We start from the raw sequence: 24,953 nt of genomic DNA, 5'->3' as shown, positions 1-24,953 counted from the left end.
TGGGCCCCATGCTCACACACACACACACCTTGTTGGAGCTCAGCACCACATTGGTTGCCTACTTCCTCATCATCTTCCTCTTCCTCACAGAGCTCTGGGGTCAGAGAGGGTGGATTCAGTAAATGGCACTTGCACTCATGCATTGCACTCATCAGCCAGACCAAGCCATTCTGATAAATAATGTACAATACACACAGCAGTTCGGGCCTACGGCATTACATAAACTACCACACTTGGTAGATGGCAATGCCTAACTCACAGTGATCGACATACACACAGCAAAACAATCTGAAAGATTACAGACAGCAGACGAGTGGTAATGACAGGTTTAAGATGCATGCACACACTGTATCAATTTTAACAGTTGCAAATGGATGTGGCTTGCATTCAGCCGACTGATAACCAATCAGAGTTAAAGAACTAAGCATACGCAGTCCTGCTATGCCCGCTTCACAGGACTGGCCAGAACAGAAGTGAATCCAACGGTCGAAATGTCACGGCTTTCAACGCCTCGCGACTTTACAGAAACGGGAAATGCAGATGTGACGCAAGGGCTTCCCCCATGTAGAACCACGCCCGCCATTATGGTACATCAACCATATCAGTGCAAAAAACAAAAAAAACAAAAAACACACACACACACACACACACACACACACACACACACACACACACACACCTGGGAGGTGAGACACTAACAACACAATGCAACAACCGAAGCAAGATGATGAAATGTTATGGGAGGGGCTGGTAAGCGAGCAGGGCGGAGTCACGTCACACGGTCACGCCCCCCAGGTGGGTTACCTGAGGACAGGGAGGGCCACAGGGCCACCTGAACGGGAAGGGGACCTGTCGCCCGGAGGGTTTCCTGAATGTACAGTGTCTTGGCTGAGGTGTGTGCGTGTGTGTGTGTGTGTGCGTGTGTGTCAGAGAGAGACACAGAGAAAAAGAGGGAAAAAGAAGGAGAGAGAGAGCAAGAGGTAAGGAGGCAAAGTAGAATTCAAATGTGAGATTCAGAGAAAATAGACCAGGTTTTCCCTGAAGGGGAGAGCATGCAGCCATGCTTTAACGCTGGAACAAGTTAGGAGCTCACTACTGACACAAGCTTACTGTTATTAGAGCTCAGATCATAAAAACAATACCAATAAAAGATAAATATTCTGCAATACAAATGACATAATTCTCCATTGTTTTACACAGATTCTAAAATGTTCTTTAAAATGATGAATTTATAATTCCTAAATGTGTTTTTGCTCCTGCTTACAGATAAAATATCTGCTTTCTTACTGTGAGCCGATTTCCCAGCAGGCCGTGCGGGACTTCACATGCTGCAATACGGCAGCACAAATACCATATGTTAGGAATTTCAGAGCAACAAAACCAAGATTTTAATGAACAGAACACGTTAACATGCTCTTTCATGCCGGATTTCCTCACTAGCTGTTTAGTGAAAGAGAAACACAGCAGGAAGCAGTAGAAACATAACTACCTGAGAGAACAGGGCACCTGTACCTGAGTCTGCTCCTTCTTCATCTGACAGCTCCTGGAGGCATAGGCCTGACTGACGCTCTCTCTCCCAGGGGCAGTACTCCCCCTCTACCAGCAGGGGGAGACACGGCCCCAATAATAACCCACACGACAGAGACATCGGAGAACAGAGGAATAGTGAGCAGCAGGAACAGGAGGAGTAGAGTATAGGCAGAGCAGAGTGGAATTGGAGGGAAAACAGACAAACTGTGAAAATCTCATGTGTGTACTGGGGGTGAACTGAGATTGTGTGTGTGAGTGAGTGACCCAGGGTTGTCAGCCTTCTATGCTGTAGAAGCTACACACTCATCGCCATGGATACAAAATCTGTGCTTACCATCACTGGATTCCTCCTGTTCCTCATCATCTTCCTCATCATCATCCTCCTCCAGGCAGTTGGCCTCACCCTCGCCAGTTACAACCTCGCCCCTTAGTTTGGTGTGCAGTGCCACTGCCTCCTTCCAGCCCACGCCCCCAAGGTCAGAAGGAGCGCACCCCTCCCCCTCCTCTTCAGACTCTGAGCTGCTGTGGAAAACCAGCGGTACATTAAACCCCGCCCCTGCCACACCCTTACACCACGCCCCTGCTACACCCCTGCCACATTCTTAAACCACACCCCTGTCACACCATTAAACCATGCCTGTCAACCCTTACACCACACCCCTGCCACACCCTTAAACCACGCCCCTGCCACACCTTTAAATCACACCCCTGCCACACCCTTAAACCCCCGCCATACCCTTGAACCACACATTTGCTACACCCTGACACCACACCCCGTTACATCATTAGACCATACCCCTGCCACACCAAATAAACCCCCCTGCTATACTCTTAAATCATACCACTACTACGCCCTCGCACCACGCCCCTGGCACCCGCCGAACCCACCTGGACCCCCCCTCCACGCTGGCTGGCTTGTCCGGCGCGCTGCTCAGGTTGTGCTCGGCCAGCGTCTCCTCGGGCACCTCCTCCAGCACCTCCTGCTGCTCCAGGGAGACGCGGTAGTTGTCCAGCTCGATGCGCTCCGGCGTGCCCCGCAGCCGCTTGGCCAGGCTGGGCTCCTGCAGCCCGTTCTCCTCCACCACTAGGGCGGCGCCGAGGGGGCGGGGAAGAGAACAGACACACTGAGGCGGGGTGACAGTAGAACCTGAACCCTCCGCTATAGCCCTCACTCTCCAGCTAACATAAAGCACTGACCAGTGCAGCACTGACCATTCAGACTCCTACAACCCTGACTGCTCTCATTTCCTACAGCACTGACCACTAAAAACTCCCCTACAGCACTGACCACTCAAACTCTTTTATATCCCTGATCACCAAAGTGCTGACCACTCAAACTCTCCTATAGCCCTGACCGCTACAGCACTGACAACATATTCCTTGGAGTACAGCCCACAGCAGCACAGACTGCTAATATTGCCTGCAAGAATAAACAGGACATTTCATTCATACAGTTCCTTCAATTTACTTTATACATCATAAAGATTTCGGTTTCCATCATCACTTTATGTACAGTGACAAAAAAAATTCTACAGGTTTTTCCACATTAAGGCTGTAATTATAATACAACGGTATGTAGCTGTAATTATACAGCAGTATATGGATGTGATTATTATACAACAGTATATGAATGCAATTATTCTACAACTGTATATGACCTTAATTATTCTATGACTATTACTCTATTCTATTATTCTAGTACAAGGCTGTAATTATTCAACTACAGTATATGGCTGCAATTATACTTTGGGGCTGCTCCCTCACTGACAAACAGTACCTCAAGACTTACTGTAAAAAAACTTCACATTTATTCATAGTTGATTAATTTGGTGCCATTCAAAGTGTTTCCAGCAAACAGCATCAACTGTAAATGACTCCTGGACAATTACAAGCCTCAGAAAACAACAATATTAGAAACAATGTAGTGCAAATGTGCGCAAATCTGGTGAATTTATGAATGCAGTGTCCAGGTATTCCAAAGATAAAATCACACCGTTAGATGTCTCTTTAAAATTTATTGAAATATTTGAAGCATTTTCACCAGTATCGCACAGAAATGATTTTATTTAAAATAACACTAAAATTGTACACATTAAGACACACTTTCATGCCTTGCCTTTGTCCCATCCAAAGAAGCAACTCTTGAAGAGATTCATTCAAATAGCCTCTACACAGACCGAGCGTGAAGAGAGGAAGTAACCCATTATTTAACAACGTGCAGTTCCAATTTACAAAGAGTCTTCTTATTAAAGACAAATCAGAATATAGTATTCACTTCCCAAAAAGAGAAATGTCCAGGCATCACCAAGGAGTCTTAAAGACCAATTCTACCCTCCCAAAAAGAATACAGGTGTACTCTGGGAACAGGGACGTGCCCAGGAGACATGCAGGGGGTTTGTGTACGGGTGCATGAACAGGACAAAAAAAAAAAAACTTTCTGCCCATTGCTCCAAATTGCCACCTACTGATGCGGACATTGAACAAAAAATATCATCACCTCTGGCTCTAACCAGGGAAGAGGCCAATTCAGCTCATTTAAAACCGCATACTCTTCCTGAAGCAGTACTTTCAGACAGTGCAGGTTTGTAAGGCCTGCCTACCTTCCTACGTTTCTGATGCACGAGAGGACATGCAGCTGATTACAGCACATTAAGAAGCTGAGCTCGGCATTAAAACAACCTATAGCATCTATTATCTTACGTAGACATATAGCTGGAGCCTAAGAGCTTTATAAGTGAGAATATACATGCATCGCATGCTGTAAATGATCAGTTTACATTTTTAAAGAGGCCATTTATCACATAAATCTAGTGATTAATAATAAGTTCTATTAGTTATTTCAATGACCTCACCTACTACTAACCCCATGCACAGACCTGATGACAACTACTGAAATCTGCAGAGGTGGTGCTATCTAAGGCATTAGTGACGGAGAGATATAGGGATAGAGCGATAGAGGAAGAGACTGAAAGAAGGACAGACACTAGGGATGCAATAACACCGATATAAATATACCAGCTGTTACGAGTGAGCTGCTCTGATTGGAGGGGGGAAAGGTAAAGCTCACAGAGGACCAATAACAAGCACCGATACAAGCAGCGGCTGTTAAGAGGGAGCAGTTCAGATTCAAGAGGGTAAGTTCACAAAGTCACAAGCTACTACAGTTTAAGGTTAGAGTCTGACCTTCTACAAAAGTGCAGCCAAGCAAACAGAGCTTTCACAGTTCACATTCAGTAAGTCCGTGAGGTAGAAGCACAATGACACCAGGACTCCTAAGAGCTAATAGAACATTGAACGTATTATTTAAGGTTTAAACACGCATGCCATTGTTATGTGCAGAAAGCGTTTCTCTCCGCTCCTCATACTCCAACAGGTTCAGTTTCAGGGAGATTCAGGGCACACAAGAGAAGAGGATGCAACGATCTTCAGCCATTGGCAAGGCTGTTTTTAAAACATAGCCCAATGAGAATGGGAAAGGCTCCTTCAGGGCCTCCGATTGGCTGTCAAAGACTCCAGAAGGCTGCATCCTCAGGAGAGAGAAACTCAAAAGGAACAGACTAACAAGAGTCACATTACAGGACAACAGCAGCTCAGAGGGTGTTACTCATACTAGCACAAACACGTACACGCACGCACACGCACACACACACAAGCAAACACGCACACACGCATCACAGACAGGGTTAGTGCTGGCCAGTTACAGGAAGCTGAGGAGCATGTTCAGAGTGAAACAGGAGAAGAGGTACAGGCAGTATGTACACAGGAAGGGAGAGTCGAAAGGGTGCAGCACCACCTGCTGGCAGGTCCAGGATAATGCACGGTGCAGGGAGTGCACGATGGTACCTGTGGGGGTACCTGAGGGCCAACGCTCTGCTGGAGGCACACCCACCACTGCCTGTACTGGAACATCCACAGGGCTGGGAATGGGGGCCTGGTTCTCCTGGGGGGGGGACAAATAAGGACCTTACCTGCACACAACTGTCACAGATAAAGCATATCAACGAGGACCTTACCTACACATAACTCTCACATAAAAATAAATCCACTTTGAATAAAATAGCAGTGTTCAAATGTGAGAACAGGGACCATATCCAAAGACAAAACCAGTAAGAAACTGCTTTAATCTTAGACTACATACACGCAGAGCATTTGGTGTCCATTAGCAATCACTCCTCTCATGTTCTAACTGAGTCAGAATGAGAGCTGAAGCAGGAGTGAGTGCTGACTGGGTTGGTACCTTAGCGGTGGGAGGAGCCACAGTGGGGGCGGGTCTCTTCCGCTGGGTGTGGCCAGACTGTCGGTAGCAGTAGTGAGGCTTGCAGTAAAACTTCCCTGAGAAAACAAAAGGACTGTCCTGCTCACCTACAATATCTCCAGTCCCTCCACCAGGACCCAAGCCAGAACACCTCTCCATTGTGAGGAATGGACCAATCAGAAGCCAGTTACTGTTACAATCAGCTCAGGTGAACTATTAGGACACTCCCAGTCACTCAAGTTGCTTTTACAGCAGTTCAGAGCACAGAGCTGATTTGGAAGAAGCATAAGTCGCACAACATCCCTCTATCCTGTGCCAGATTCCAGGCTGGCAGCCATTTTTCCTTACAGGGAGGGTCACTGATTTACAATTCATTTCTTATTTTATTAATTTATTTAACCAGGAAGACATAGAAATCTCTTTTGCAAGGGGTCCTGACAGAAAACACAAAGGTACACAACAATACAGTTGACAAACAAGTTACAAACATCAAACGGGGAGCGAGACACCAATGGAACAGTAACTAAAAAGCAGTCATTTATGCTGGTTACTTATTGTAATTGTCATTTATGTTGGTATTCTTACTCACAGATATACATTATGGGTTTATAAGTTACTGGGCATACGTCACTCCGATGTCATACAGATATAGCGATGGCTGAATGCTGATTGGCTCTACTGACTCACCGTCCTGCACGTCGAAGGCGTAGGAGGAGAGCCGGAGGGTGGTGCCGCAGTAGTCACACACACACACACACACACACACACACACACACACACACACACACACACACACACTCACCGTCCTGCACGTCGAAGGCGTAGGAGGAGAGCCGGAGGGTGGTGCCGCAGTAGTCACACACACACACACACACACACACACACACACACACACACACACACACACACTCACCGTCCTGCACGTCGAAGGCGTAGGAGGAGAGCCGGAGGGTGGTGCCGCAGTAGTCACACTCTCACACACACACACACACACACACACACACTCACCGTCCTGCACGTCGAAGGCGTAGGAGGAGAGCCGGAGGGTGGTGCCGCAGTAGTCACACTCTCACACACACACACACACACACACACACACACTCACCGTCCTGCACGTCGAAGGCGTAGGAGGAGAGCCGGAGGGTGGTGCCGCAGTAGTCACACTCTCACACACACACACACACTCACCGTCCTGCACGTCGAAGGCGTAGGAGGAGAGCCGGAGGGTGGTGCCGCAGTAGTCACACTCTCACACACACACACACACACACACACACACACACACACACTCACCGTCCTGCACGTCGAAGGCGTAGGAGGAGAGCCGGAGGGTGGTGCCGCAGTGGTCGCACTCTCACACACACACACACACACACACACACTCACCGTCCTGCACGTCGAAGGCGTAGGAGGAGAGCCGGAGGGTGGTGCCGCAGTAGTCACACTCTCACACACACACACACACACACACACACACACTCACCGTCCTGCACGTCGAAGGCGTAGGAGGAGAGCCGGAGGGTGGTGCCGCAGTAGTCACACTCTCACACACACACACACACACACACACACACACACACACACTCACCGTCGCACACGTCGAAGGCGTAGGAGGAGAGCCGGAGGGTGGTGCCGCAGTAGTCACACTCTCACACACACACACACACACACACACACACACACTCTCACACACACACACACACACACACACACTCACCGTCCTGCACGTCGAAGGCGTAGGAGGAGAGCCGGAGGGTGGTGCCGCAGTAGTCACACTCTCACACACACACACACACACTCACCGTCCTGCACGTCGAAGGCGTAGGAGGAGAGCCGGAGGGTGGTGCCGCAGTAGTCACACTCTCACACACACACACACACACTCACCGTCGCACACATCGAAGGCGTAGGAGGAGAGCCGGAGGGTGGTGCCGCAGTGGTCGCACTTGAAGCAGCTGCGGTGGAAGAACTTGCCCTCGGCGCTCAGGCGCTCCATCACGTACACGCGCCGCTGGCAGAAGAAGCACACGTCGCTCCCGCCGACGCACTGGGGGAACTCCTTACGCACCGAGTTCTGCGGGGTTCGAAAAAACGACGCGTCTCAAAAAAAAAACGGCTTCTCCCTCAGAACGGGACGTTCCGCAAACAAAAAACACGCTTCAGTCACAGCTCCTCTCTTAGAAAGGAGCGTTCTGGCTCTGCTCAGAGGCTGTTAACCACACAAAATCAGTGATGAAACACCACAGTTATACCTACAGGCTCTTTAGAATGGTTGCACAAAGAAAGCCCTTATTCTCTGCCAAACATCATTGGAACTGTGACTGCAAAAGATTTGTATAGTCACATAAGAACCAAACTTTTTGGCCATACACTGCCGGCATGTTTGGCATCAGAAGAAAGATACACGCAAGTAAATGCACCTTATGCCAACTGAAATAATGGTGGTGGACCATTTGGCAAAGAGTACCCCCCAGCACGGTGTTTCGGGGTACCTGTCGTTTGAGTCCAGAGGGCGGGACAGGGGCGTTTTCCTCAAACTTGGCCAGCAGCTGATTGGCCATAGATTTGACCTTGTGATTGGCATCGGCCGACACTTCCACCCTCCGCTCGGTTAGGGCGGAGACCGGCGGCGGCTGGTCCTCGCGGCCGCGGCGTGGAACTTCCTCCTGGGAGAAGGAAAGGTGGAAAAGGTGGAGAAGGAAAGGTGGAGCTCATCTCATTACATCGCTGAGCACCAGAGGGAGTCAAACTCAACAGCCTGAAAATGCCAGAGTGATTGATCAGTGTTATGGATGTATGTTTGATATTCAGGGCTCTGACTGAGTGATTGATCACTGTTCTGTGTGTGTGTTTGATATTCAGGGCTCTGACTGAGTGATTGATTTGAGTTTGATCATGCTCTCTCACTTCCTGAGACTGGCCTGACTGGTTTGTCTTCCTCCTCTTCCTCACACCATCAACATCCTTCTCTTTCTGGTCCTGCAGGAGGAAAAGGAACACATATAGTTTCCTGTAATTCAATTCAACTGAACTCAAAATATTGAGGGCATAATTATGATACAATATTTTATTGCCATTTTCGCTGGAAAGGTTTTATAGTGTCTTTTAAAACAAAGCTATGACAGCACTACAATGTAAACAGAGCTTGTTTACTCTGGATACCCTGTTAGCCTGCTGTGCCAATAAACCACACGTACTGGATACTCTATTGGCCTGCTGTGCAAATATAGCCCATTTTCTGGGTACTCTGTTAGCCGGCTGAGCTAATAAAGCCTGTTTGCTGAATCCACTGTTAGCCTGCTGTGCTAATAGAGCATATCTACCGGCTACACTGTAAGCATGCTATGCTAACAGAACCTGTTCGCTGGATAACTCGTTAGGACGTTGTGCTAATTTAACCTGTTTTCTGGATAGTCTGTTAGCATGTTGTGCTAATTAGAGGCCAACAGAGGCTGCACAGGGGTGGTGAGCTTGCCTTAGGGTTGCGCTTGCGGGAGAGGGTTTGCCCAAGCCTGCTCAGGAAGGAGATGGGTGACTTGGTGCTGGCGATGAAGGCCGCCTTTTCCTCAGGATTCAGGTTTTGATTATCTAGAGAGAGACAGAGAAGGGCACTCTGACTATGCTCAGGAGCAGGAGAGAGGGCCAATGCTGAGGGCACTCCCAGCACTCACCACTAGTGGGCACCATATCCTTGAACATGTCGTAGAACTGTGTGAGGTACATGACCATGGACAGCTTGTCAGGCGCAGCAACAGAGGACATCTCCTTCCCTGTCAGGATGGGCGAAATGCCGAACTCTCGCTCGGACACGTCGAAAGCCAACTGGTTGTTCTTCTCCACATCTTTCTCGTTGAGGGAATCAAAGTCTCTGCAAGGAACAGCCAAATACTAGCAAATCAGCACTAACAATCAGCACATCAGCACTGACACTGAACACATCAGCACTGACACTCAGCACATCAGCACTGACACTGAACACATCAGCACGTCACCAGCATGTTTTTGCGGGACCCTGGTACGGACCTGGTCCTGGTGGGGGCGGGGCTATGGCGTGGGTGTGACTCTGGTTTGGGCGGGGCTATGGTGTGGGTGTGACTCTGGTTTAGGCGGGGCTATGATGTGGGTGTGACTCTGGTGTGGGCGGGGCTATGGTGTGGGTGTGACTCTGGTTTAGGCGGGGCTATGATGTGGGTGTGACTGGTTTGGGCGGGACTATGGTGTGGGTGTGACTCTGGTTTAGGCAGGGCTACGGTGTGGGTGTGACTCTGGTTTAGGCGGGGCTATGATGTGGGTGTGACTCTGGTTTAGGCAGGGCTATGGTGTGGGTGTGACACTGGTGTGGGCGGGGCTACGGTGTGGGTGAGACTCTGGTGTGGGCGAGGCTATGATGTGGGTGTGACTCTGGTGTGGGCGGGGCTCACATGAGGTCAGGGCGGAAGCGGTGGATGATGGCACATAGTGCGAGACCGCTCTTCCAGGACATGGTGAGATCGGTTACAGCGACATGCCGGTAGCCCTCCGTCTGCTTCTGGCACCAGCTCAGCAGCTTGCTGGAGCGTACAATGGATTCTGGGAAACACGGAACGGCATGATGAGCCAAATGGGCCATTTACCGATCTGCATCAGTCTAACTGCATCAGTCTAACCAATCACAATGCCCACTGTTGGTCACATGATCAAACCAGCAACGGCAAAACTTGCCGCACTGCCATGGTTGTAAACATTTGTATGGAAACCGCTGATTCCAAATAGGAAAACCATAACATTAATAAAGAAGTTTTAAATCTTATTAGAAATATGAACACGAGGTTTCATGGCGAAGATGTTTCCATGAACGCAGAGACCAGTGGCTCTTTTCATGGACACACACACTACAGCCAATAGAAAGGGTGCTCACCATGTCGCGTCAGTTTGGATGTTGACGAGTTGACCGCATTTTCTACGTCAACGTGCAAATCCCCAGACTCCCCTGTGTCTATGAGGTGACGCACCTGCGTACAAGATGCAAACACGTCAATTTCCCAACACTATCATCATCATCATTATTACCATAACTATATTTAACATCCTCGTCATTGTCATCTTCATCGCTAGCTTGCAGAGCCTGATATGTCAGTCTCTCCTAGCTCATTGGATACAGATACAGCCCTAGGCACTCATTGGTTGGCGGTGAAAGGAGACAAACCTGATTGTGGCGGAGGATGCTGAGGTTGATGTTGGGGTAGCGGGTAGTGGGGTCCAGGCTGTACTGGCCGAAGTTCTTGCTGATGTTCTCCGGGGTGGTCTGGGGCAGCAGACGGTAAATGCTCTCTCTGTCCGGAAACGAGAGACCCGAGGTCATGAATCACACAGATCCCGCCCAGCCCTCAGGACTGAAATCACACGACTGACATTTTGCTTCCCATTAAATCTTAATTCTTTGACCCCAATGACAAGAGCCACACACCAGAGCAGTCCTGCCACAGCTCTCAGGGACATGAGAAGGCCTTTTCACCAGTCTTCCAAACAGTGGCCAACAATGACTGCTCTTTACACTTCATTACTTAAATCTCTGGTCAGTAATGTCATTGCAGTTGTAATGCTACAGGGTTATACATAACAGTTCATTTTATTTTATTTTTTCAAATGCTTCACAAATAGTGTAAAGCACCTCAGGCAGCACCTGCTTGTTTGAAATGTGCCGTACTTATGAATATTCTTATGGAATGTGCAGTATGAATAGATTCCCCCATATTATTATGAGCATGCGGTGTGATAATGCCTCACCTCTCAGAGAGGACGTCCAGCGCACCCCTCCCCTGTGCCCAGCTCCGCACCATCCAGGCTGAGTCCATCGCTGCCAGAAACCCACGTGCAATCCCAGTGCCCATGGGCCAAAACGGCTGAAAGATGACATATTACATTACATTACAGGCATTTAGCAGACGCTCTTATCCGGAGCAACTTGAACAACTTTTACATAGCGTTTACATTGCATCCATTTATACAGCTGGATATATACTGAAGCAATGCAGGTTAAGTACCTTGCTCAAGGGAACTATGGTAGGGTCCTACTTAGGAATCAAACCTGAGACCTTTAGGTTACAAGACCAGTCCCTTAACCCATTATACTACACTGGTGCCCTACACCCAAGAAAATCGTCCAAAACGCCCCAAAAACTCACAACCCCCTCCCCCTTCCCTCCACCTCCTCGTCTTCCACCTCCTCTCCCACCCCTTCTCTTCCCTCCTCCTCCTCTCCTGCTACCTCTCTTCCCCTTCTCTCCCCCCCTTCCCTCCTCCTCCTCCTCCTCCTCTCCCGCCCCCCCCCTTCCTTCCCCCTCCTCCTTCTCCTCCCCCTCTCCAGTCACCGCTCTTTCCTCCTCCTCCTCCTCCTCCTCTCCCGCCCCCTCTCTCACCTCCAGCAGGCTGTCCCCCACCAGGGTGAGCAGCAGCTGGTGTCCGTTGCGCTGGCGCACCAGGGCGGCGTTCTCCGAGGCGTACATGCAGGTGAAGTCGAACATGGCCACGTCCGGCTGGCCGTAGTGGTTGATGGCGAAGTCCAGCGAGGGCAGCTGGTGGTTGGTGGAGAAGTCGGCCGCCTCGCAGGCGTAAGAGAGCAGGGCCGCCTGGTCCACGTTCCCGCGCGAGAGCAGCCGCTCTGTGTCCCCGTAGTCCTGCAGGGGGCGACAGAGAGGCATTAGCAGTTTCTGTGGAGTCCTGCAGGGGGTGACAGAAAAGTATTCATTTCTACAGAGTCCTGCAGGGGGTGACAGAGAGGCATTAGCAGTGCCTCCAGAATCCTACACATTTAAAATACAGTACATTTAAGTTAAAGCACATATAAATTGCAGCACATTTATAATGCAGCACATCTACAGTGAACATTCTACTGAAATCAGCATTCTTTCCACAGGAATGATATCTGATGTTGACTACTGGCCTAACTGTGGGAGTATGGAGTATAGCGTATTATGTAAGTGAATATCTGCTATGTGTTGCACGTGAACAGGCAGAAGCAGAAGAGAGGTTTGTGGTAAGAACATAGACAGCTGTACCCCAGCTCATAGCTGTGGGGGAGAGGACTGTTTTATGATTCTCATAAAGTTGACAGAGAGCCCCCTCCACCACCTCATCTCCATGGAGACTGATCACTCACATGCAGGATGACCCCCTTCTCTAGAAGGCTCTGTTTCTTCGCCGTCATCACAAAGTAGTGCGTGTCATCCTTGTAGTACACAATGTTCTCCAGGTCGACACCTGGGAATCAAGAAAAACTTGTTATTTTGAGAAAGAATTTTATTTACAAAATGCCCACAGGCGTGCAGTGCCACTCACGCTATTCTTCAGCTAATACATTAATTAACGTGACCTCATTTATAGGACCAACAGTGCCAGAAATGGCAAACAACAATCACAGACCGCCAATCCCACGGATGAATGAATCCAGGCCAGACTGGAATTCCTTACGTTACACGTGTAATAGTAGTGCTCTTACACAATATAGCAGTAACAGCTCAGAACTAATAATGTTATGACATGATATAGCAGGAACAGCCCTTTCATAGTAAAGTTATAATATGTAAAGCGGTATTATCCGGTAAATAGTATGGTTGTAACAGACCTGTGGCTTCCCGCAGGTCCTGGAAGAACTTCTGGTTGAAGATGAAGGCCACGCCGCTGATCTCCTCCACCTTGGCCTCGGCCGAGGTGTGCCGGTTGATGAAGTTGGCTGTTATGGCGATGGCCAGTTTGCCCCGGAACTCCTTCCTGCGGAATCCTAGAGCAGGGACCGGAAATGATGTCAGAACACGATCTCAGCAAAACGAGGTCAGACAGAGAAAGATAATGTTTGCAACATTTCTATAAATTCCTTGAAATTTTTTGGCGCTATGGAGATCTCTCTCCCTAATTTCTCCAGTACCGATAGCAGCACCGGTAACGTTAGACCTTATTGATACAGGTTTGACTCACTTGGAACCGGTCCCCATTTAACTGGATTTTGGGGGGCATCCTTAGTGAGATGTGGTGTGAAAAATTCCACAACTGTGGATCTGGTTTGATCCGGTTTGATCTGGTTTCGAATGGCTCTACTCTCACCTGGCAGAGTGTTCCTCCGGCCATCTGCTCCAATGATGACGTCAAACTCGAACTCATTGACCGGATGCGTCTGGGGAAGAACTTCCGCCCGCCACCCAATCCCTGAAACACACAGAGCCAAAACACTAAGACATGTAACAAGAACACCAGCTCATTCTCTGAGTGATTATTATTATTATTATTATTGAGGAAAAAAATAAATCCCCAGAGATGTTTGTGTCAGATGTCCCCCAGCCCTAATCCCATGGTTCCTTGCAGCAGGTGGGCGGAGGCAGGGGTCTTACTCTCATTCTCCTGGTCCTCAGGCGGCTCCACCAGCTTCTTGAACTCCACATTAACGTGGACCTCGATGCCCAAGAGCAAAGCCATCTTCAGCAGGATAAGCTGCAGCTGCCGAATACCTGAGAGAGGGGAAGCAGTACGTCATCCACCGAACCAAACCCCATCCTGAACCTACACCCCAAACCAAACCCCATCCTGAACCCACACCCAAAACCCCACCCCATCCTGAACCCACCCTGACCCTGAGAGAAGGGTGACATCACGACATCATCCAAACCAAACCCTATCCTGAACCCACACCCCAAACCCCACCCCATCCTGAACCCACCCTGACCCTGAGAGAGGGGCTACAGCACGTCACCACCCAAACCCCACCCAAACCCAACTGCTGACCCCAAACAAGCTAACCTCACACCCAAATAACCGTACAGAACATGACGTGAGGACATGCAGCGCTCACTGATGTGGTCGATGGCTCCAGCGCAGAACTTCCCGTAGAACTTCTTGGCGCCGAGGCCGCGCAGGTCCTGGATGGTGAAGGGCCAGAGGTGGAGCACGTTGTTCCGGGAAAAGGCATCGCGTTTCTCCAGCAGCACCACCTTGGCCCCCAGGAAGGCCAGCTCGATGGCCGTACGCAGCCCGCATGGCCCCGCCCCGATGATCAGACACTGCGGGCAGAAACGACAACCATAGGGCCTGCCCATATGCAATGTGCAACACCTTCCGGTATGTTCCGTGGGTGGACCTTTTGAATGTGTCGGTTCTGTGGGTGGAGTTTTTGAATGTGTCGGTTCTGTGGGAGGAGTTTTTGAATGTGTCGGTTCTGTGGGTGGAGTTTTTGAGTGTGTCAGTCCTGTGCGTGGAGTTTTCCAGTATGTCGGTTCTGTGGGTGGAGTTTTTGAGTGTGTCTGTTCTGTGGGTGGAGTTTTTGAGTGTGCTACTTCTGGTGGGCTTGCGGGACAAACCTTGGAGTTGGCACATGCGCGGCCTTTCTTGTATTCCTTGTGGCATGCCCTCTTGTCTAGCTTGGCCCACAGGGCCTTGGCCTTCCAGTAGTTGAGCCGAGACTTGAGCTTGTGGTAGAAGATGCGGGAGTCAGTAGGCCGGAGGTCCAGGAAGTCACAGAGCTCCTGAAAGGCCTTCAACGTGCCCTTACAGGTGGTCGCCTGGGTGAAGCGGTCAAACAGGACGTGGGATTGGTTCCCTCCTCCAGTGGCCACGCCCCCATCCCCCATACCCCTCCGCTATCACCCTTCTATCTGAATCGCTCTTAACTTTCCCCTTCTGACATGTTCATTCTGTGAGGGAAAACAGGAAAGAGAGAGTGAGAGTGAGAGATAAACAGGGAAAAAGGAGTGAGAGAGTGAGACCAGGCCTGCAGAGTGGCGTAGTGTGTTTCCGAGCAATGAGTTTAAGCTTCAGCTTTGATGAAAGCCTGCGAATACAACCAGGCATACCACACTAATAAAAATAAGATCGTTTAAAAATGCAAGTAACATGTTCACAGAATGTTTCAGAGCCTGATACAGGAAATGCCAAACAGACAAAACAACCTTATCGAAACTAATTTTTTTAAATGAAAAGGCCTAGCCTATATTTACAGCTATAAACAGTCTGGGAAATATCCATCAATGCCTGAGAGTAGGTGAAAATGTGCCTCTACTCTCTAATATCCATGAGCTGCAAACAGGAAGTCTGATGCAGGCATGATAAATGCTGGTTTGGAACAGGACCAGGCTGGCCCAAATGCCATTCTTCATACTTCAAAGCTTCCTTGGAAAATTTTCTGCAGAGCTCCGAAGCCTGCTTCGTTTTCATAATAATCTAGACTATTAAAAATCTTTATTTTCGGAGACCTTCATAACAATGTTAATGTGCCCTGTAATGTGCTCATGAACCATGAAACAATGTAGTGAGGTAATTTTTTTTTACTGAAATAAAGTATTAAACTGAAATAGAACAGAAGTGCAACTGCATGAAATCTCAGAGCATCAAACAAAGGCCTAAATTAAAATTAAAAAGGTAAATATAAGCTGTGCCAGCCTTCAAGGTTATTTGAAGGCCTACTGTATAAACACTCAGACTTCATGAAAAATTTCACATAGCATATGGTATGAATTCAAAATATAAAAGAACGTAAATAAATAGGCTAAAAGCCAAGTGTAGACCATTCACATATAAAACTTTGCTGCAATTGAGGCGAGTCAATAAATACACCAGCAAGAGTAAGTGAAGATGCAAAAGAAAACAAAGCAATAAAATACACACTATTGAGTGTGCATATCGGTGTTACAGAAGCAGGCTCAGTAGCAGACTTGAATATACAGTGTGAATAATACTGACCATGCTGCATAACTCTGTAATGTGACCCCACCCATGTAGCCTACTTCACACTCTAGATGGACACACACTAGATGGACACGTTTCAGCTGTTTCAGCCTCATAAGCGGACTCAGACCAGCGACTCAGCAGTTTGTGTGCATACGTGAACACGTCAGACAAACTCAGACCCCTCTGAAACAAACCAAACTCAGACCGCCTCAGGTGGCGGTCTCAGCACAGTCCATTTGCGGTTGTTTTGCGGTCTGTTTTGCGATTTGCTGGACACCTTGAGACTTCCCGGACACTGATTCTACGCGGCAGCAGTGACTGTGCTCTTCTTGCATCAGCTACCTCAAAATGTAGCGCAACCAAATGACAAACACATCTGCAGGGGCCATCTTGAAGAAAATTACCCATAATCAGCGGTTAGCCAAAGTGGTACACAAGTATGCATTAAGAGAAAGAAAAGACTAAAATACACAGCAATTTCATGTCATAACAGTGCAAATGCCAGCCTATTTTTAGGTATGCATTCCATTGGGACATTAAATTGCCAAGCATTTCAATCTTTTTGCGTACCACTAACATCAACCCCTGCCCATAATCCAATGTTACAGCAGTGGGATCTGGGTTCTAAAGGAGCTTTTGTGTGAACAACAAGTGGTCTGAGAGCTCATCAATGTTTAAAAGGACCAGAAAGAGAGTGGAGTCCTATTTCAAGTCCGCTTAAAATGTGAACACAAAAAAAGGTGCATTTTTTTGGTTAACTTAAAACTTTGGTTCACATAAAAGAACTAGATGTGAAAAAACACACCAGCATACATATCTGTATCTGTCATCTAACCCTACCAGTGCTTATAAAACACACCTGTATCATAACTTACATGTCCCATAGTGCTCATAACACACACACACCTGCATTATAACCTACCTGTCCCAAAGTGCTTATAACACACATACACACAACTGTATCATAACCTCCCAATGTCAGGTAACGTAATGGAATGTCGAGGCATTGCCAAATACAGAGGCGACTATGAGTAGGGGCTTGTTCATTTGAATTCTTCACTGAATATGAGGATTGTGAAGAACGGGCAAAAAGAGGACTTGCATCAGAACTCGGCTGCACAGTGTGCGCAATATCTTTTCCATAAAAAGTGGGGCTCTGGGGGGGCGGGGCTTGTTTATTTTCTCGTGCTAACAGAGGTCACACCACAGGAAACTAAAAACCCACCTCGGAAACAGGATAAAAAAAGAAATTGCGATTAAAGATTTCACCAATAAACGAGTCAGTGTTCAAGTCCAGATAAAATAAAATTCTTTATAAACCGACCGGAACGTGCAGGTTTAAATTTAAACCACGTTAGTTTTCCCGACAGCGAGATGCAGTGTTTTTCAGGGTAATTTAAAACAGGCCAGGTCACTTTACCCCTGACAACGGGGCTGGGCTGCTGAGGTATAAATAGATGTCCCAGCTCCGCAAGCGTCTGTGTCTGCCTGACTCACTCCGCTCAGTCCCAGAGGCGGGGGCGTGGCCTCCAAATAAATGTTACCTTACATAAAACCAAATTAAATGTTCGCTCAACACAGAGACCAAGGACACGCAGTTTCAAAAAACTTTATTTGTGTACTGTAAGCGTTCAAATGGAGGCAGGCAGTTCCCTGGACAGCGCTGACAGGAAATCTAGACGATCAGCTCCATTATTAATAATCAGATCCTGCCTGGTTTATAATTAGACACCAGTGTTCCTTCTAGAAAAACACCCTCCCTCCTGCTATGCAGATACTTCCCCTTGCCTGGGCTGTCTCTCCTCTGTAAACCAAGTTTTCTGCTCTATTTCTTTTTGGAGCCACCCTTTCCAGCAGGAGCCTCTAGACCCCACAGAACATAATCATTAGCCTCTTCCTCCTCATCATCATCACCCTCTTCCTACACACCATCATTACCCTCTTCCTCCACACCATCATCACCCTATTCCTCATCATCACCCTATTCCTCCTCACTATAATCACCCTCTTCCTCCTCTCATGGCTGCTACTGGCTGCTGCTGCTCCAGACTCCCTACTGAAGCTCTTGATACAAATGAATCGTAAGCCTACGGTTGTGGCTATGGCTTAATCCACACAGGTTCAAGAGGGAGCTGGTTACCGTTCTGGTTAAGTCTTTCGGTGGGGAGGGGGCTGATTTTTTCCATAAGGGGGTCACTTTTCTATACTAGCAAAATGACCCAGGGCCATTTATTTATATAGAAAAGTGACCCTCTGGTCAGTTTTCCATGGGGTCAGGTTTCTATATAGCCTAACACTGGCTCTTCTCTCAGAGTAGGCAACTGGCTTGCAACTGGCATGTTTAATGGGCTATAATAATTAATCTGATGACTAGAACTAGGTAACCACAATATCAGTTTGTTGTGAAGACTTGTAGCTGAAACAGGATAGGCCTACGTGATGCTAGTCCCACCCAAGGCATATTTGAGGAAGTGGGGTTGTGCAAAATGGTCAGAAAAACTTAGGCCTACTTTAATACCAATTTTAGGCCACTTCTTTAATTTAACGTACTCTGATAACTGACAGCCGACGTGCTATCGACTGAGTTATTCAAAAATCCCATTTTGTCCTATGTTAGCAATGTTAAGTTACTCCTTTAAAATAGAAAAGTCCCCCCCCCCACTTGTTGACTCTAAAAAATTAGCTAATTTCTTGTTTATTTAACTCATGTGGTATTCAATATTAATTATTCAGGATAAGGCACCAGTGGAAAATATTTAGCTAGGTGGGTATTATTGTATCATCTTCAAAATGTTAATTCCTTGACACTCTAATTAGCTACGTGATAGTATGGTACAGGGGCAACGTGCTGCTATGTTAAAGACATAGGTTAGCGATTAGGTTAGTGTGATTAGGTTAGTGATTGGTAACGATGTTAAAAGTCTTTAAGAAACAGGAGGTTGTTGCTGAGTCATAAATTTACCTGTAAGCCTATTTTTTTAATTTTTTTTAATTGAATGAAAAGGAGCAAGTACCAATTTCAGTGTTTTACCCTCAACGATAGGGGAGGTGCGTGGAAATTTAGGACAGTCATACCAACTCTCCTATAAAGTGCTGGAGAAACCCTTGTGCGCGTGTGTGCATATAGCCTACATATATATGTATATGTATATATAGGCTACATACATAATACATAATATACTATACATAAATATAATGCTCATCAGTTAAAACCAAGTAGTGTAAATGCATTTTTTTTTTTTTTTGCACTATTTAGCTGTTTAGCCCATCCCTAACAGGGTTTATAACAGGCCATGCATAACAGTCCACTCAAAAAATAAACCCAGTTACAGTTCAGGAAAAGCTCATCACAGGAACTGAAGCTCGGGCTTGTGGGGCCATGTGCGTCCTGTGTGGCATTTACCCAACGCGTTCTACCAAACACGTTTTACTCAACCCGCACCTTGCCAAACACATTCCTTCCCTGGATCTGACAATGCCAGGAAGTCACGCAGTCTGCAAGTCTGAAGAATGCATTTCCACCCGGCATCTGAGTGAGGCACGCTGACACATGGTAATTTCATAAGCTGCTACCAGAATCCTTATTTCACCCCCGAGGATTGCCTTACAAACAGCACATGCATGTATCATGCAAGTGTCACTTTCCTATTCAAACACAGCAGTCTGGCTATGAGCATTAGCCTAGGCCTCTTCAACCCCCCCCCCCGTTCTCTTCTCTCGACATAAGAATGTTATGGCGCCCAAGTTCCCCCTGAATAACAGCTCTTACACGGCACTGACACGACTCTTACACAACCCGTTCCGACAGGCTGATATGAAATTGCCCATGAAAAGACTGGCTGGAGAGGCACGGCAGAGACGGCCCTCCCTGAACGCAATGACACGAATGTGAAAGCAGCTCCGGAATGTTCCCAAAAGACTCTCGTTATAGCAACAGGAGGAAACAAAGCCGCCTTCAATGTGTCACTGCACCTCAGTGCAGACGGAGGAGGAAAGTGGATGTGTTTTTTTTTCTCTTTTTTTTTTGTTGGGGGCGGGGGGGGTGGGTTCATGTTTAGGGTGGCATGTATATGGTATATGGCACGTAGGCTATATGGCAAAATTGTTATTTTTAACAGAACACAGGGAATTGGTGTAAAAACACAGATTTTGAAATGTTCTACGGTCCAAAGATGCTGCGTCCTTTCGCTACTGAAACTTGAAACTTCGCTACTGTATGTACAATCTCCTTTAAAAAGTGGTTGTATTTCATTTGGCAGCTGTGCTAGTGGAAATGTACCTGGGGCTAACAGAACACTGATGATAAAATCCCTAATGTTGAGCCCCGGAAAAGATAATGTTCACACCGACTGCATCACTGCTTGCTAACCCTTGTGGCTGCTACTTCAGGCATTATCATTCATAGGCCAATAAAAACATGAGGGTGTATGCTTCCCTTTTACATGAAAACAATAATGGTTAACAAATAATAACCTTACAGTCAACTCCAGGGAACAGTTACTAGCCCTGAGTCTTGTACTCATTTTCATTTTTTGCACTCATGTTCTGTTAAAATTAGGAGAAATAAATATATCGGATATATATTGTTACCATCCAAAATTCAAAATATATTGCGATATAACCTTTAAGCCATATCGCCCAGCCCTAAGTGTAGCATGCCCCATAGTGGAGAGGCAGTGTGATGGTTTGGTGCTGGTACTTGTTTGTGTTGCTTCCCTTTATTAATGTCCAGAGGTTCCCTCCAGCCATCCTGGAGTTCCTGTGTCCCAGCTCAAGTGCTCTCCTAATGCCTGGAAAACTGGACTGAACAGGACTTCCTTCTGTTTCCATTCACATAGTTTATCATGAGAGGAGTTCCTGCTGAGTCAGCACAGAGACCCCCTCCCTCTCTCTATCTCCACCCACTCCTCAACCAAACACTTCCCTAGATAGCCAGGCCTCAACCCCCCCATAATGGTTTAGAACAGATCAAAAGGAATGAATAACAAATCAACAAATCAGACATCTCATCTGGAGGTTAGGAGGTTTCCAGAGCCTGCAGTTGTACAGGTTTTAATGGTCCAACCAGGGGCCTGCAGAGGCTTCCAGTCTTGCTGCATAATAATCAAAAAGGTATGCATACGAGCGACAGATGGCTGTCAGATGTCAGCTGACCTACCAAGAGTTTCCCAGGGACCTGTCAACACTCAAAAAGGAAAACAATTCTACTCAGCTGCACAATGCATGCAACAGCATATCAAAGGCACACTCAGCATTAAATTATATTTCCCGTTTCTACTCAATGGCAATGCTAAATTTGCAATAAAAGTTGTACAATAAAATGTCTCCATAAACTTACTCTATGAATAGATTATTTTTTTAATCAAAATGTGAACCAACACAGCTGGACATAACTAAAGAGGTCAAACAAGATGGTGGCAAGACACAGGTAGCGAAGTAATATTTTGAATAATATATACTGCACCGACAGGTCTCTATACAAGTAAAGTGGGGGAAAGAATTTCTTGTTATTCACTGCAGTCCATACCATATGAAACAGAGCAGAAGGATTCCTGTATGGATCATCTTGCATATGCCTGAGGTCCGAAGATGACACGCATTTCAGAGAAAACAAAATGAAATTTTATGAAGGGCAAGGCGGCGGAGCCGCATGCTGCAGTATTTCCTTATAAAGCGTGACTGGGCTTTGCAGTGTTTAACTCCTCCTGCAGTGAAATGAACGCAGTGATCACATACACCGCACAATCATTGTATGCAGAGCAGCGATTTGCAAAGTGTTCTTGTTTACTTTGACACAATCAGGCCACAGCGTACGTACCACACATTATGCTAACTTGTCGTTTCAAAACTGCTATCGTTGCTTTACAACTCGCAATTATACGAAACGTGCCACTAGTCCTGAGACCGGACTAATACACCACGTTAAAACACACACGCAGGTAACTAGGACTTATACAGCAGAGAAATCTGCAGCAGATTCCCAGATGCAGCACAGTTACCATTCAGGCTAATTGAGCCAAAACAGCTCCGTGCTGTCACACATCCAATTTATGAAACATCAAACATGTGCCTTTAATAGCATGTCAAACTGGCTCGCCTTAGCTGTGTATTTCTGGACATCAACTGCAAAATATGAATAGATTAACGTAATGTTACCAAAGTAACGTTAAAAAAAGTTGCTAGAAAGGTAGCTAACGCTAGTTGCCAGTGGGGATGTAACTTTGAGAGTATTTCCACAGAGAATCGTACCGCTTTACTGACACGACTTCACATTCCGACAACCCTTACCTGGTTCTACCGAGTCAATCCTGAAATGTATTAATTAGTCCTGAAAAGCGTCCGTGTTTACTGAAATTCCACAAAGTATAATCCACGTTGTGACACATTTACCAGAGTCCACATTTTGGAGAAAAGGGCGGTAGAAAATGGACAGTCGTGAGGTTATTCCTTATACATCTTATTTCAAGTCCTTGGTCTGTCCCGTTTCCAACAGGCGTGTTCATACCACAGGCGTTGCTTCGAGCTTCACACGGCAAAGGTAGGGTGCATTTCTTTGGAATATAAGGGGTACCGTACAAAACACGATAACCTCAGTTGAAATTGGCAGGCTCCAAACTGTAAGTAGTCATTGAAATCATAAAGTAAACTACCATAATCACACACGAATTTTTTAAACCAGTATATACCAGTCAAATTATGTTTGAAATTAACTGTTATATGTACGTTGCACCCTTTCCTAAATTCACAGTGTTTTCGCACACTTTGATCTGATTGGTTCCCATGGTGGTGACGCATTTATAGGCGTTCCACAGCAGTGACGTACTAATAGGCGGCAGTACAGTAAAACCAAAATACGGTAGTAACTGCAGTGCATTGAAGTCGTACTCATTATCTCCGGTGTTACATCAATAAATAATTATTCGCTGACGCAACCAACCTTTGCCAAATAAGGAGTGCATCTCTGTTAACCAGTTAAAAACGACATTTTGTAAATTCAAGCCACATCCAACCTTTTCTGATCCTTTAAATATTCTCCTCAAGGTAGTCTCTGTACATCCTTGCTTTTGTATAACATGTTGAAGTAGAGTACCACAAAGGGACCAGAGGACAGGGAATGAGGGAGAAAATAACATGCTCATGTTGCAGCAAGCTGAGATGTGATTGGCTATCAAAACAGGACCTGACATTGTTACTGCAGCTCATGACCTTCATGCATCCATCAGGAAAGAGCCTTAATCACACTCACGTGACTTTGTGTTTCTTGATCGAATTTGTGTTTCATAATATCTCACAAATACACATAGCATGAAGCAAATTTAAAAACTCATTCTTAATGCACAAATATCCACCACCTGACGATGGAGCAGAGAATGATGTCATCCCCTTTTCAGTACGCAATTTGTCTGACAACGTGCAGTTCACAACAGGGAGGGTGAATGCAGAGTACATCCCCCGCTCCTTTCCTCCTTTCCTCCTCTCACCCTTGCAGGAAGTAGTGTGGACTAACACACATTGTCATGAGAACTGGGGGGTGAATGCTCAGGTGATTTGGTAGCTGAGCACAGAAAGGTAAGCAACCAAGGCTGTACCACCCTTATACTTTCTCACAAAGAAGAGGCAGTCATTGGTGCTACCTGGGCGCACACACAATGAAGCTGGAATGCATCATTCATTTTTAATTTTTAAAAACTTTTCCACCCATGTTCTCCATGACCGGAAAACTAGCCTATGAAATTACAGGTGTGTAAACCCCAAGCTAGCAAACCAACTGGCTGGAAGGGTGGTTGAACTTAGTTTCCAAAAAGCAGATTTTGCTAACTAGATAATCAACAATGAAGATGAGTAGATATCGGACTAAAAAGGCGCTCAACAAAAACAGCTGTTTCGGTAAAAAAAAAAAAAACGTATCATGTAAATTCCACGAAAGAAAAATTGGTTGTCTGTACTCTCGTCTCACATTCATCATTTGATCTCAAATGCAAATTCCCTAACAAGTCCCAAAGTTCTGGAAGGCACAGTAAGCCCAGGAGGGCCATAGCAACCCAACACAGATTTTTGATTGGCTACTTCAGGAACGATGGCTGATGCATGTATACTCAGCTCACTGTGAGGAATTGAAAGCTTGCTTGCAGCCCTGTGTGCGTAAGCCTGTGTTTAGCAGGGGTGATTAAACACATGGAAGCTGCCAGCTGTCTGCGTTTCGAATGGTCTCATTGGCTGAAGTCCCCTTTGAGGTGATTAACAGTCCCACACAGTGAGCAGACCTGTCATGACCTCATAAAAGCTGAAATAATGAGCACAGCTACAGACCCATTATGACCTCATAAAAGAGCAGACAGTGATGCTGAGCACATCATATCCATCATGGGCCAGTGTGTATAGAAAAAGTTCAATGAAAGTGATGTACTTTTTCAAACTCGAGAAAACATTATGCAAAAATAAGAAAAGCATATTTTAATATATTATCTTACTCAAG

The 24,953-nt window shown here is 46.7% G+C and overlaps 1 protein-coding gene across 8 annotated transcripts; it reads right to left on the bottom strand.

Moving 5' to 3' along the window:
- Positions 1-28: 28 nt before the first annotated feature.
- mical3b (microtubule associated monooxygenase, calponin and LIM domain containing 3b) lies at positions 29-23,240 on the bottom strand. 8 transcript variants are annotated; one of them, XM_035425404.1, is made up of 26 exons: positions 22,766-23,240; positions 15,112-15,444; positions 14,607-14,814; positions 14,149-14,265; positions 13,865-13,966; positions 13,389-13,544; positions 12,924-13,024; positions 12,184-12,441; positions 11,552-11,667; positions 10,971-11,097; positions 10,683-10,776; positions 10,207-10,354; positions 9,457-9,653; positions 9,261-9,373; positions 8,693-8,764; positions 8,278-8,451; positions 7,724-7,859; positions 7,588-7,638; positions 5,768-5,862; positions 5,386-5,470; positions 2,419-2,614; positions 1,865-2,052; positions 1,513-1,596; positions 1,288-1,328; positions 805-888; positions 29-94 (listed from the first exon to the last, which is right to left on the bottom strand). In XM_035425404.1, exons 2-26 carry the CDS (start codon positions 15,379-15,381, stop codon positions 59-61), a joined length of 3,249 nt encoding a protein of 1,082 aa, XP_035281295.1. In that variant the 5' UTR covers positions 15,382-15,444; positions 22,766-23,240; the 3' UTR covers positions 29-58. The 8 variants fall into 8 exon arrangements, with proteins under 8 accessions (XP_035281295.1, XP_035281291.1, XP_035281293.1 ...); XM_035425400.1 differs by having other exon boundaries at positions 5,374-5,470; positions 22,766-23,239; XM_035425402.1 differs by having other exon boundaries at positions 1,865-2,049; positions 5,374-5,470; positions 22,766-23,239.
- Positions 23,241-24,953: the final 1,713 nt, after the last annotated feature.

This window comes from Anguilla anguilla, chromosome 7 (genome assembly GCF_013347855.1).
Source record: "Anguilla anguilla isolate fAngAng1 chromosome 7, fAngAng1.pri, whole genome shotgun sequence".
In the NCBI taxonomy this organism is placed as follows: Eukaryota; Metazoa; Chordata; class Actinopteri; order Anguilliformes; family Anguillidae; genus Anguilla; species Anguilla anguilla.
Note: the sequence above shows the minus strand (reverse complement) of the source record. Positions and strands in the feature narration are given on the sequence as shown.

What these genes read in the sequence shown, in the direction of transcription:
- mical3b (XM_035425401.1), bottom strand. Translation starts at nt 15,381, where the DNA reads ATGGGGGATGGGGGCGTGGCCACTGGAGGAGGGAACCAATCCCACGTC. An exon ending in CTGGACGTCCTCTCTGAGAG is followed by an intron (nt 11,098 to 11,551) that starts GTGAGGCATTAT and finishes GTTTCCGGACAG; the next exon opens with AGAGAGCATTTACCGTCTGC. An exon ending in CCTCTGGACTCAAACGACAG is followed by an intron (nt 7,860 to 8,277) that starts GTACCCCGAAAC and finishes CGAACCCCGCAG; the next exon opens with AACTCGGTGCGTAAGGAGTT.